The sequence below is a fragment of the Melanerpes formicivorus genome, unplaced genomic scaffold (genome assembly GCF_026170545.1).
Source record: "Melanerpes formicivorus ecotype bairdi unplaced genomic scaffold, bMelFor1.0.p_v2 SCAF_10, whole genome shotgun sequence".
Taxonomy (NCBI): Eukaryota; Metazoa; Chordata; class Aves; order Piciformes; family Picidae; genus Melanerpes; species Melanerpes formicivorus.
Genome location: NW_027142362.1, coordinates 12,424,831 through 12,436,787, shown reverse-complemented (window position 1 = coordinate 12,436,787; position 11,957 = coordinate 12,424,831). Strand labels below are relative to the sequence as shown.

The window sequence follows — 11,957 nt, the reverse complement described above, 5'->3', positions numbered from 1 at the left end:
AATATGTAGTTGGTATTTATCCTGTCTGCTGTATCAGAGTTAATATTCTGTTTGTAATTTTGGTGCATTGCTTGCCTGTTTTGTTTTTTTTTCTTCCAGGGACAGGGGCAAGAACTAAAGTCTGTGAATTGAATTACATCACTTTTGCTGGTCTAAGTCAGTAAATGCTTGTTGTACTGCTGGTAGTAATGGGGCTTTGTGAAAGCATACCTGACAAACAGTGAGTTAGAAATTTTACACATGCAGACTTCTTGATGGTAATAAACTTGCTTGCGTTAAGCCTAGGGAACAGTACAGTAGAAGCATTGTTCAGCTGAATGTACTTAGCTTTAGATATGAAGGGCAAGAAAAAGCCAAGCTTCAGTCTTGAAACCCAGGTTGGGTTAGAAATATTGACAGGGGAAAAAAATAAATCACCAAACTTGAATACAGTTGATAAGTGATCTTTGAGACATCCCTACAACCCTGGGATAGTCTCCCTGCTTCAGTATGTTTGTATTTAACATGTTTTTAAGTCTCCTCTGCTTGTGTACTGGAGGTTCCATTAGCGGTGAGTCACAGTGAGTACTTAACTGTGAATAAACTCTCCATAATGCTTTTTGAGTTTACTTAATCTTAAAATGTAAAGAAGTTAGGAAGAACAGACAAAGCTGCAGTCAGCAATCCTGCGTATCACTGTCTGTTCCTCATGCGGTGAAGGTTAGGCCAGTACACTTGACACTTCAGCAAAACTGCAAATCTCAGAGGCTTCAAAATTCAGCAAAACTGCAAATCTCAGAGTATCAGGCATTTTCTTTTAAGAAAGAGGGCTTCCTTTATTAGTTAAGAAATGATTGCCTGTTTAGATCAGTCCAGTCTTTACAACACTGTTCCATTTAGTCATGATAAAGTTTTTCACTTTGAGTGTGGTTGAATACTGGAGCAGGTGGCCCGAAGAGGCTGTAAAATCTCTATCCCTAGAGATGCTCAGAATACAAGTGGACATGGGCTTAGGAGCCTGCTCTGAGCAGGGTGGTAAACTTAGGAAATCTACAGAGGAATATTCCAATTCTACTGCTTTTATTATCAAAGCATTTGTTCTGTTTGTTTTCCAGTTTGAATAACCTGGTGGGAGTTTTTTATGGGGTCTTCATAGAAAACCTCAAAATTTTGTCACCACAACATGAAATTGATTTTGGTTTTTTTTTTTCCAGTTGGAATAATTTACTGCTACTAAACTGTCCCATTTGAGCATGTGTAAAAGTTGTCTTTGAATTTGTAATGTCTTTGAATTTTGGAGACTAAAGCACTGTTTTATTTTCAGGTAGCCTACTTAGCAGACTTTACTGTGTGAATGACTTATCTTTTGAATTTTTAAGGAAAGAAGGAGAGCACCTCAGACTGTTATCCCTTTTGTCAGAAGTGAGTGATCAAAGTTCAAGGTTTTGTGTTCTTGAGAGGGGCTGATGGTAGAAGCTCAGGTATCTCTGGAATCCCTCTTATTTATAAAGAATGTGCAAGATCCTGTTTCCCTGAACACAGAGGGCATCAAATAGCTGAGAACAGGCTTTTTGCTTGCAGCTCTAAGACCTTTTAACCAAGAAAGTGTTTAGATCAAAGAAGCCTCCCTTTCAGATTTTTCTTAGGAGTGTGCTCACAGGTATTCTACTGTCTGGTTTTGTTTCCTCTGTTGCCTGAGCACCTCCTTTCCCCTTCTTTTTATGCAATACCAGCATGTTTTGAAGTGTCTTTGCATGGATTTGAAAAACAAACAAAAAAAGAAAGTTTGTTTGTTTGTTTGCTTTTAAGATTTATTAGAGGCTGAAATGCACTTGTGCAGAAAGCCTACTAGACTATATCAGCTTCTGTACTGTGTAAATGCTTTGACACACAAGGAAATACAACAGGTATTGGTACACTTAAAAGTTCAACACTAACTCAATTACTTTGATGTCAGACGTTGTGACATATCCCTATCAAAGCTGAAAAGCAGGAGGGGTCTTTTTAATTAGTGTTTCTTTCAAAAGGTAATAGAGATTACATAGGGAAGTTGATCCATCTTCATGGATTTAAAGCTGCAGAAAATCTGCAAACAGGTATTTCTCTGGTAGCTGATGTAGTAAAAAACAAACTTACATTACAATAAAAAAGGAAAAAAGAGCAAATGCATGGCCACTGGTACCTTTTTCTCCCACGAAATGAACAGCAAGCTTCTGCAGGACAAGTGACATTTTTGTCAGGGTCACTGTCAAACATGATTTCAAAAATGGACAATTAAAGCCAGCCCTGTATAGACTCACCTACATTTTTACTTTTTTTTTGATAATGAGGTACCTTTGCCTGGATTTAAAATTATATATTCAAAAAACAGAGCTCTGTAAAGATACTACTAAACTTGTCTCCGATTTCTAACATTCAGTAAGCAGTTTGAGCTGCTGCTCTGTTCTTGCAAAGCAGTTTCAGATTTTCACACTGCCTGCTGCTGCTGTCTGGCCAGAGGGAGAAGCAGCACCTCTGGCTGCCACCCCTTTCCCTCTTTGGATCAGGCAGTGCTGCCATAGAAAGAGGTGCTGCACTTCTGCTTCTTGCATATGGAGCTTCTCTACGTGAAGACCACCTTGCTCCCTGCCCAGCATACCAGGTCACCTACTAACCAGTGAAAACTCAGGAATGTATGAGACCAAAGATTGCAGTGGGAACAGTTTTCACATGGAAGCAATTAAAAACACAATAAAAGTTGTGGGAGGTAAAAGTTCAGAAGGAATGAAACTGATAGAAAGTCAGGCTCTTCTCAGTGATGCCAAATGACAGGACAAGGGGCAACAGGTGGAAGCTGAGGCATAGGAAGCTCCATGTAAACATGAGGGAAACATTTTATTCTTTTTTTTTTTCACTGTGAGGGTGATGGAACACTGGAATAGGCTGCCCAGGACAGGTGTGGAGTCTCCCTCTCTGGAGGTATTCAAAACACGCCTGGACATGTTCCTGTGTGGTCTGGGAGGGGGCATTGAACTAGATGGTCTTTGGGGGTCGCTTCCAACCGCTAACATTCTGTGATTCTGTAACTTCAGGTTTTTGATGGTGTGGTGGTTTTTTTAGGGTGGTGTGGTGTTTTTTGGGGTTTTTTTGTTGTTTTTTTTTTTTAAAGGCAGGCACTGATAAAATCTTGCAAAGGGTCAGCATTATGGTGTAAATGTCCCCATACCGTTTCTGGCAGCTACTGGTTTTACAGATGTAAATAGAGACATGAAAGCACACCCTTGTCGGTTTTGTGCAAGATTTCAGCTTGCCTTGGTTAAGCTCTCAAACAGTTTCCTCAGCAGTAAGTAATGTATCATATTCCCAAATAGAGGATAGGCTTACATTATATTTCAGATGATGGGCTGAGCAATGTATCTTTTTGTGTGCACTTCTGGGACATGTTGACGGAAAAATGGTGCGTTCACAACTACTGTGTGTGCTCAGTTAGCTCATTAACTTAAATATCCCCTTCTATTAATATGGAATATCTTTAATGCATATTTTAAAACTGGAAAACCCACACTTTCATTTGTTTAATGTGGATGTGACAAGCCATACTGTAAAACCAAACTTGAGTTACTGGTTTTGCAATGTGCTCTGTGGTTTATGGCATCAATCCTTTTGTGCTGCCATCAGAAAGCTGCTGTAAAATCCTTTCCTAGTGTTGGTGGCAATTTGGCAATCCCAGGAAAACCAAGAAGTGCTGGAAAACTGAGAAGCCTTGCAGAGCATTTCCTGCACCTTTGTTACAAAGTCTATGCCTGACTTTATGTAAAGCTCTAGCCCTACCTTAACACCCAAATGCAGTGGAACACCCTAGTTCTGTTGAGATGGGCCTCACAGTTGAAGGAGAGATGAACTGTCCCAGTGGCCTTCAGGTGATACCAAACTACCTCTCCTCTCTCTGGAGTGGTGCTACTGCCATGTTCCCTTTTTATAATTACTTTGTGCAGTGCCAATTTTAATACATAAGCATTTCTGTTACTTCAAGTGATTCAGACTCCAATCTCACAAGCTTTGTATTTAGAGTGGAGAACTTGCTTTAGGTGTTGAATACATAAAATCAACTTTTTGTAGGTTGTTTTTTTTCCCCTGTTGAAGTTACCCTAGATTTTATGATTTCTTGAAGGTACAGCTAAGACACTTCCTTTTAGGGAAAATACCTTCTCAGCTGTTAAAGGTAACACATTACTCAGACGAGTGACATAGCAGAAGTTGTATTTAAACTAGTTATATTCCATTTTAGATAACAGAAACTCTCGTCAGGTTAAAGGTCCTTGAATGCAATATAGTATCAAATTATGCTGCTTTCTTTTCTTCTCATTCACGGCTGATGGTGGTTGATTTGGAAGAAGATACCAGACGAATTTTGAGTTGACTGTTTGTGTGGTTGGAAGGTAACGGGGTGACAAGCAGCAAATACTTCTAATGCTTAGCTCTCTAATGTTGAGGTACCATGATGAAAAGAATACTTAACATCTGAATGCGCAAGAATTCACTCTTTTTGAATGACTGATGCTGCTAGCTTTGGGTCAAATCATGTCATGCTCAGTGTAATAAAAGGATATAAGGTGACTTCCTTATGCCATATGCCATGACTCCCACGTCATGGAGATATATTTTATTGTGGTGCCACGTCCTGCTCCCCTCCCTAGCAGTCTAGAAGCTGACTGCTCCTCTAGACAGAGTGAGGCAGAGAGGATGTTCATGACTCATTTGCAAGCTGTTCCAGTGAAACAGTGTGCTGTCTCTTCTCTAAGAATATCACCGTTTAACTCTCAAACAATTTGATATCAATCTCTCTACAGTTTTGCAGGATCAACAGGGAGGAGGAAAAAAAAAAAAGAAAAAAAGGCATGGAAAAATTCCTCACCTGAAGCATGTTCTCCTAAAACAATAGCTTGTACCAGAGAAGTCTCATGCCCAGGCTGGCTTCCAGTTCCTTTTCTTTTCTAATTTTCTTGCTCTTTCTAGTTCTCGGATTTACAAATATTAGAAGCTAATAAGATAACTGTGAGAGTCAAGTCAGTATAGCCTTAATACTGCCGTTAATGTCATAGGGGATGTGAGGAGGTTTAGATTAATTAACTGCAAAGGGGAAGGGCAGGAATGTGGTAGCTTGTCAGAAATGCCTTATACTGTAAGCTGAAGAATTCAGAAATCCCCCATTTTCTGTTTTCCTTTGGAAAGTTCTTGAACTAGCGCCAGAAAATTTTATTGGGCTTCAACTGCTCCTTCTGTTCCTGCTCTGTAAGCCAAGAACTAGCACATGGGAATCGGGGTGGGAACAAATAGCTGCGGAGCAGCCGGCTTGGGATTTTTCCTGCACTAAGACAGCCGTTGTAGCCTGTTAATTGTGGGATCTTGTAGTCGGGACTAATTTGTAGTTCCCCTGGAAATGTCTAGTTTTCCTAATTTATGGAAATCACAGAGTCTTAGGAGCCGAATTTTCATGCCTATGTAAGATAGCAGAAATTCTTCATAAGTTAACTAAAAACTTAGGAGCTTCCCTGCAGTTTAGGAGCTCCCCGCGGCAACACCCTAATGTGGAGTTGAATGCCTGCAGATGCGTGGGCCTTCTCAAATTCGCACCTATTGTTTGTAGCAAATGGCTTCTGCTACCAGAATTTACTACTGGACTTGCCCTGCTAAATGGCTGTTAATGCGAGGACCGGTTTCTTCCCTCTTATCTACAGTTCAGTTTCAGTCATCAGCTACCCGTTCTACTGCTTTTTTAATTTTAATGCTTGGTTTGATTTTTTTGACCACTCCTTTCTAGTCGCTGGAGTAGCGTCCTGAGTCTCCGAACAGTGGGAGCTCCCTGCTGCGCCTCAGCAGCTCCGGCACTGTGACGCACGGAGCGGTGGCTCGGCTGGGAGCCCACACTCTTACCTCCGGCGGCTCAGCACACCACCACGCACGCTGAATGGTGGCGTTTTTGCAGCGAAGGAAGATGGATGATAGCTGGGTCAGCATAATGTCACAAAGCAAATGATACAGTCTGACACTGAAAAGCAAGGGGTTTAAATAAATCCGAACGTTTTAATTTAAACAAAAGTACTGCTCTTGTATGGCTGTGGTATGTTAGAAGGATACCAGAACCTTTATACCAAATTTAACTTACTTTTAAACCATGTGTTCATTGCAAAGGAAATGCTGAGCTAACTGCATGTCTTAAATAACAATTTATATCCGAACACCAGACATGCATTTTAGATGAGAGATTTTTCTAGAAAACCTATTTTTCATACTTGGGGACCACAAATAATTTGAAGCAAAGTTATTCTCTTTTTCTTCCCTCACAAAACCTGTTTATTCTAGCATGTATAGCTCGTTGGAAATTTTATATAAATATATGAAACACGCAGTGGAAATTATTGTACGAGGCTTTTTACATTGATTCTCGGCTTGCTGAGTGCCTGTAGAGACAAAAGAGAAGGCTCCTGCCGTGGGTAGTTCCAAATTTAAAGTGGAAACGAGCTAATTCAAGAGGAAGAAATGCATCCTTCTTTTTCCACCCATAATGAACTTTCCGCTGTTTCTGCTTAGACCGTGTTACAGCAGTTTTGAGTGCTAATAGCGACACTTCCACACATAGACAAGACTGGCAGGAGAAGCTCAACCGAATCTAACGAATGGTGTTCCCCATTATGCATTTTAAACGAGTAACGGCGGATTTCCAGGTACCGGTGATTCAGTAACGCGTGGTACACCAGCCACCCGGTTCGAGGCGACGTGCCGGTGAGCAGGAAGCGGAGCCTCAATACGCCGACCCCAGCCCTCTCCCGCCAGCCCCGCTGCCCGCACTGCGCCAGCGCCTCGGGGCTGACGTTGATGCTGAGACAGGCTTTCGGGAGCACAGCCCCTGCTCTGAACCACCCTATGCCATATTGTTCTGTGTCCCAGAAAGCTCCGGTTTTAACGTCTCTTCGGCCTCTACCTCACTAGCAGCACACCGGGAGCACGACCCAACTTCCCTCAGGCACCCGTTTAAGTCTTTTAAGGGTTCTCCCAGGCCCTATCCCATGGTGTACAGAGGCTGAAACCACTCATCCCCGGCCGTTCCGCCCCCGTCCGGGGGGTGCCAGTCGCGAGACCCGCAACCCAGCAAAGGGCGCGTGTGGGCGGGCAGCGCCGTGCCGCCCCGGCGTCCCCCTCCTCTCGGGGGCGGTGCGCGCTGACGCGGCAGCGCCGCGGCTCTCAGCCGGCCGAGTCGCACAATTATGAGAAGGAGCCGTCGGGCCGAGGCCGCCGCCAGCGCAGGGTCCCGGTGCGGAGTCGAACCAGTGCTGTCCTCCTCGTCTCGCTCATCCTTTCACACCCGGAGCGTTGTCCCCGCCCGGCTTCTCCCTACCCAGCCTTCCGCTGCTGCCGAGCTCAGCCCCGATAGATGGAGACAGGCCCCGCCACCGCCGAAGCCGAACCACGAGCAGGAGCTGCCCGGCGCGAGGAGAACCAGAGTCGGCGCCGAGACCCAGCCCGGCCCTGAGGAGAATGGTGAGGGCGACACAGCGGCAGGGTCAGGCTCGCCGCGACGGGGAGCGGGGGAAGTGGATAGGGGCGCCGCCGCCGGATCAGACCTGTCCCAGCCGGCTGCTCCGTGTGGCGGCCGCCCTGCCCTGATCCGTCTTGGCCCCTCTAGCGCGCGGGCTCGCCTCCCGCCGTAGTGGTTGTTCCCCTGCCCCACCCGGGGTGCCCGGCGGAGGGGCCTCGCCGGGCTGTCACCTCGAGCCGGAAGGGGAGGTGCGGCAGGCCCGTCCTCGCGGGGTGCCCTGGCCCCAAAAGGGCACTAGGGCGCCCCGGCGTCGACCCCTCAGCGCCTGTTTGCGACTCTGGGCCCTGCCCTCTTGGAGCTCCCCAGCCGGGGCTGACCCGAGCCGCCGAAGTGAGGCTGCCGCCGCCGCCCGACATGGCTAGAGGAACCTGTTCGCGTGGTGCCCGCGGGGTCGGCCAACGCCGCCCTGGCTTCGCCGGCCTCCCTGAGGGGTGGCCGCTGCCCTGCGCATCCCTCCGCTTCTCGGAGCAGCGCTCGGGGAAGCCCGTCCCGCTGCAGAAGGGGCTTCGCGGCTTAGAAATCTGACCTTTGGTTCAGTGCTCCTTGAGCACTGCCCTGATCTTTAGTTATGGTTTCGGCTAAACCCAGAATTTATGCGGGGGGCTCTAGTTCTGGTTTTGTCTTCTAATTTTTCTACCTATTACATTTTTGTAATTTCTACACGTTGTCGTATGCAAGGAATGTAAACCCTTACAAAGAAAGAGATGTATGAGCTTCTACAAAGAAAACGCTGCTTTAATTCCAGATCTTTCTTCTGGCTACTAATCAGTTCTTTATAAATTTATTCCTTAAGTGATAGAGTAGGTTGTAGCAGCAAATACTTTCAAATAATTTTGAAAATCGTGTGTAGTGTAAATCTGGATTTCTAGTCCTCTTGGAGTTGCCATCAGATCTTTCATTTTAAATAAAGGTTGGGTTTTTTTCGCACTATAGTCATCAAGACCATAGGGATTCATATCCATGAATCTTCAGTTTCTGAGTGCCTATGATCTGTGTAGAAATGTGGACTGTCTTTTTTAGAATCTACCAATCCAGTGCTATTCTGGGAAGAAGCTGAAAGTGTAGCCTTCCATTCTGACTTGAAAGAGCACTTGGCATCTCCCATTTGTGTGATGTTTGTTATTCTCAACTGAAGTGGGTGGTTGATTGTGGCTTTTTTTTAGTTTTGTGGTGTTTGAGCATTTGTTTATTTATATATATGTTAGTTTAGTTTTGGTGCTGAGTAGTCTAGAAATGTACAGATTGGTTTTAACCATTATAGTTTTGTAAACTGATTATGGCTCTGCAGATTTCCTAGCAGCGTAATGTTTGCAATGTTTTATACTTAAGGTGCTGCCTGTATTAAATATTTTGAAACCCCTGTATAACAGGTGTTTTGCCCGAGTTGAAGAATGCAGGACGTTTTATGCAAGTTCATTTTGCTAAAAATTTCCCTGCTGCTCCATGACTATTTAGTGATTTTGAATAATTGCTGGACAACATCCAAGATTAAATCAAGAATTATTCTGAAGAGTTGTTCAGTGTGGCAATTCCAGGAGTTCTTTTTTTTTTTTGTTAAATGTGTGTGGGTGAGATAAGTGTCTGCTACATCATCCCTCATACCTTCTGGTATGAGGCCATTCTTGACTTTGCTATTTAAAGTGGGGGGGTGAAAAAAACCCTTTGTGCATGTGAAGCTATTTAGGCTAGTTTTAGACTGTTTGTATCTTAGTTTCCTGATGTTTTACTTTGATATTTTTTTCACTTGAGCTCGGGAGTGGAAGGGTAGTTTTCACTTGTCATACAAAGGCACTTTGAAACATCACCTTGCATTTAACAGTTATCTAGCTTATCTGTAGCGATACTCTGTCAGGTCGTCTACCTCGCCTCTTCATTTGTCTTGGAGGGAGGTACTCTATTGTGCTCTAAACTTTCTTTTATTTTCGTGTCCCTTGAGGCTCTGTGTAACTCTAGGCTTGCTGCCTTACCAGAAAGAAAGTCTTATCGCATCAGCCCCGCATTCTCTGCTCTGCTGGTGATAGACTGCATCATCCAAACTCCTCTTTCTCATAGTTATCTTTACCACTTGCTGTGCTTCCCTTTCCTGGAAGCTTTGCACCAACACCCGAACTTTTCCTGCTTCGCTTTCATGTCCCTTCATGAGGTGCATTTCTATAAACTCTTCTCTCCTTGTGGACAGCCATGACAGATGAGTTATTTTCTAAACAAACCCAACGTTGTTTTGAGCCTGAATAATTGATGCTGACAAGATAAGGTTTGGCTGTATTGGTTTGTCGATTTTACACTTTACACAAGTAATGTTGCAAATAAATCTCTAAGAGGCCTTGTCAAAAAGTGTGTGTGAAGGGAGGGGAGATGCTCTTACAGCCTACCATTTGTGTGCTTGACAGGATTTTGCATAGTAATTTTAATTTTTCTTTCTCAGACCTTGAATAGCCTAACCAGGACTTTAATACATAGCTATACTACAAGTGTCATTTCTACTGAACTTTGATGCCATTGGCATGTTGTCTGAAACAAGTCCAAATTTGAAGTTACAGTCTTTAAAGACTTGAAGTCCATTTTAAAAAATGTGGTTTGTGCTTTGAAAAGACAATGAAATGATACTTCTCCTGCCAGTATACTTAGCCTGAAAAATGTATCTTTGTCTCTTTTTTTTTTTCTTTTCAAGCAGGTATTTATTTCTTTTGGAATCTCTTCTTTCCTTTAACTGTGTCTACTTTGGCCACAATATTTGCATGCCACGTTAATTTGTAGAAACAAGTAACATCGGTTCTGGCTTTTTGTCCCACTTTTTTAAAGGCAAACTGACAGTAAAATCAAGATGTGTGCTTCCCAGAACTGAAGTTTTGTCTTTGAGGTTGTGATTCTTGTTTCTGATGTGAACAATTCTGTCGTGGTGCATTTCTAGCTTTGTTGGTTGCAATTGGAGCAGCTGGCTTTTTAGCAGATAAATTACTGAATAATCTAACCCTGTGTGTGTATTTGGATAAGATACTTACATGATTATTGAAAATAATACCAGTTTTTACCTCTGTTACTGACCTGTAGTGGTGATCTCTGACAAATGAGTCTATATGCTTCATTATTTCTACAAAAAAGTCAGTGATGCTGACCAGACCTGTAAAAAAAAAAAATTACTTTTTTGATCATTTTCTTCATGTTCCCTGGCCCAAAACCTCCTTTCTTCTCTATTGTACTCTCTGTAACCTTTTTATTGTCCTTTATTTCATTTGAACCCATCTGTTTTGCTTACACAATGAGAATGTAGAGATAATGGTATCATGTTAATATCTTGTGATACAACCTATACTGCAAATCACAGAAAGGTAGGGGTTGGAAGGGACCACCCAAGATCATCTAGTCCCTGTGCTGTCCCCGCCCCCCTCCAATGATCTACTTAATCCTTTATTTTTGTTATTACTTCAATCTTAGCTTTTCTTTTACTTGAATTATAGATGAGTTTGTATTTCAAGTCATAGAAAGCTAATCTAATAAAACCTTTGTATTGACAAACTTCACTTCCTGGCCTGGCACAGGATTAGCTGGGTATCTGTGTTGCTGCGCAAGAGAGGAGGTAGGATGTGCAGGAGGTGACACTTCTCCTTTTGGTGGCAGTCAGTCAGTCAGTGCTGCCTGGCATGTTGAACCATTGCACTGGATGCGAACACAGAGCTGAGCAGTGGTGTTTCACAGACCAGGCTCCATCACAGCTGTTGCACTGGCAGAGGGAATGCTATTTTTTGAGGAGTGGTGAGGTTTCTTTCATCCTTCTTTACACCTATATTTTGCTTAGCATGGAAGGTAAATGTGAGCCAAAGCAGGGGTGTAAGCTGCTTTCCTTAATTATCAGGTTTGCTGGAACCACAGTTCAGCTCCAGTTTTCTCCCCAGCCACTGCAATTCTTGCAGACAATCTGCCTTGTGCCTACTACTCTGCAAGGCAGACATGGTCTGCAATGCAAAAGGCTACAGAAGGGAAAACCAGTGAAATTCTGATGGAATGATGAAGTAGAAAAAGTGACAGAAACGGGAATAAGTAACATTACTACCCTTAGCTGTATCATAATTTTCCTTCCCAAGAACAGCATGAAAAGTCTGTTAAACATGGGAAATACAGTGAGAAAAATAACTGTAGTGCCCATTGTGGTGCTGATAGTTTAACTGGGAAAATTGTTTGACAACATACGGTATGAGAACGTTGCAGGGATAGTCTGTAAGGTAAGTGTAGTGGTTGATTGCCAAGGAGAGTTTAAAATACAGTAACAACACAGAACCAGCACCAGAACAAGAGGACACAGTCTCAAGCTGCTCCAGGGGAGGTTTAGGCTGGAAGTTAGGAAGAAATTCTACACAGAGTGATTGCGCATTGGAATGGGCTGCCTGGGGAGGTGGTGGAGTCA

The 11,957-nt window shown here is 43.5% G+C and overlaps 1 protein-coding gene across 1 annotated transcript in view; it reads left to right on the top strand.

The window, feature by feature from the left end:
- Positions 1 to 7,414: 7,414 nt before the first annotated feature.
- TRPM7 (transient receptor potential cation channel subfamily M member 7) overlaps positions 7,415 to 11,957 on the top strand; it is a 59,395-nt gene continuing 54,852 nt past the window's right edge. Inside the window, exon 1 of the mRNA XM_068143728.1 lies at positions 7,415 to 7,497. Coding sequence (XP_067999829.1) covers positions 7,495 to 7,497 — 3 coding nt within the window. The 5' untranslated portion in view covers positions 7,415 to 7,494. The remainder of the gene's footprint in view (positions 7,498 to 11,957) is intronic.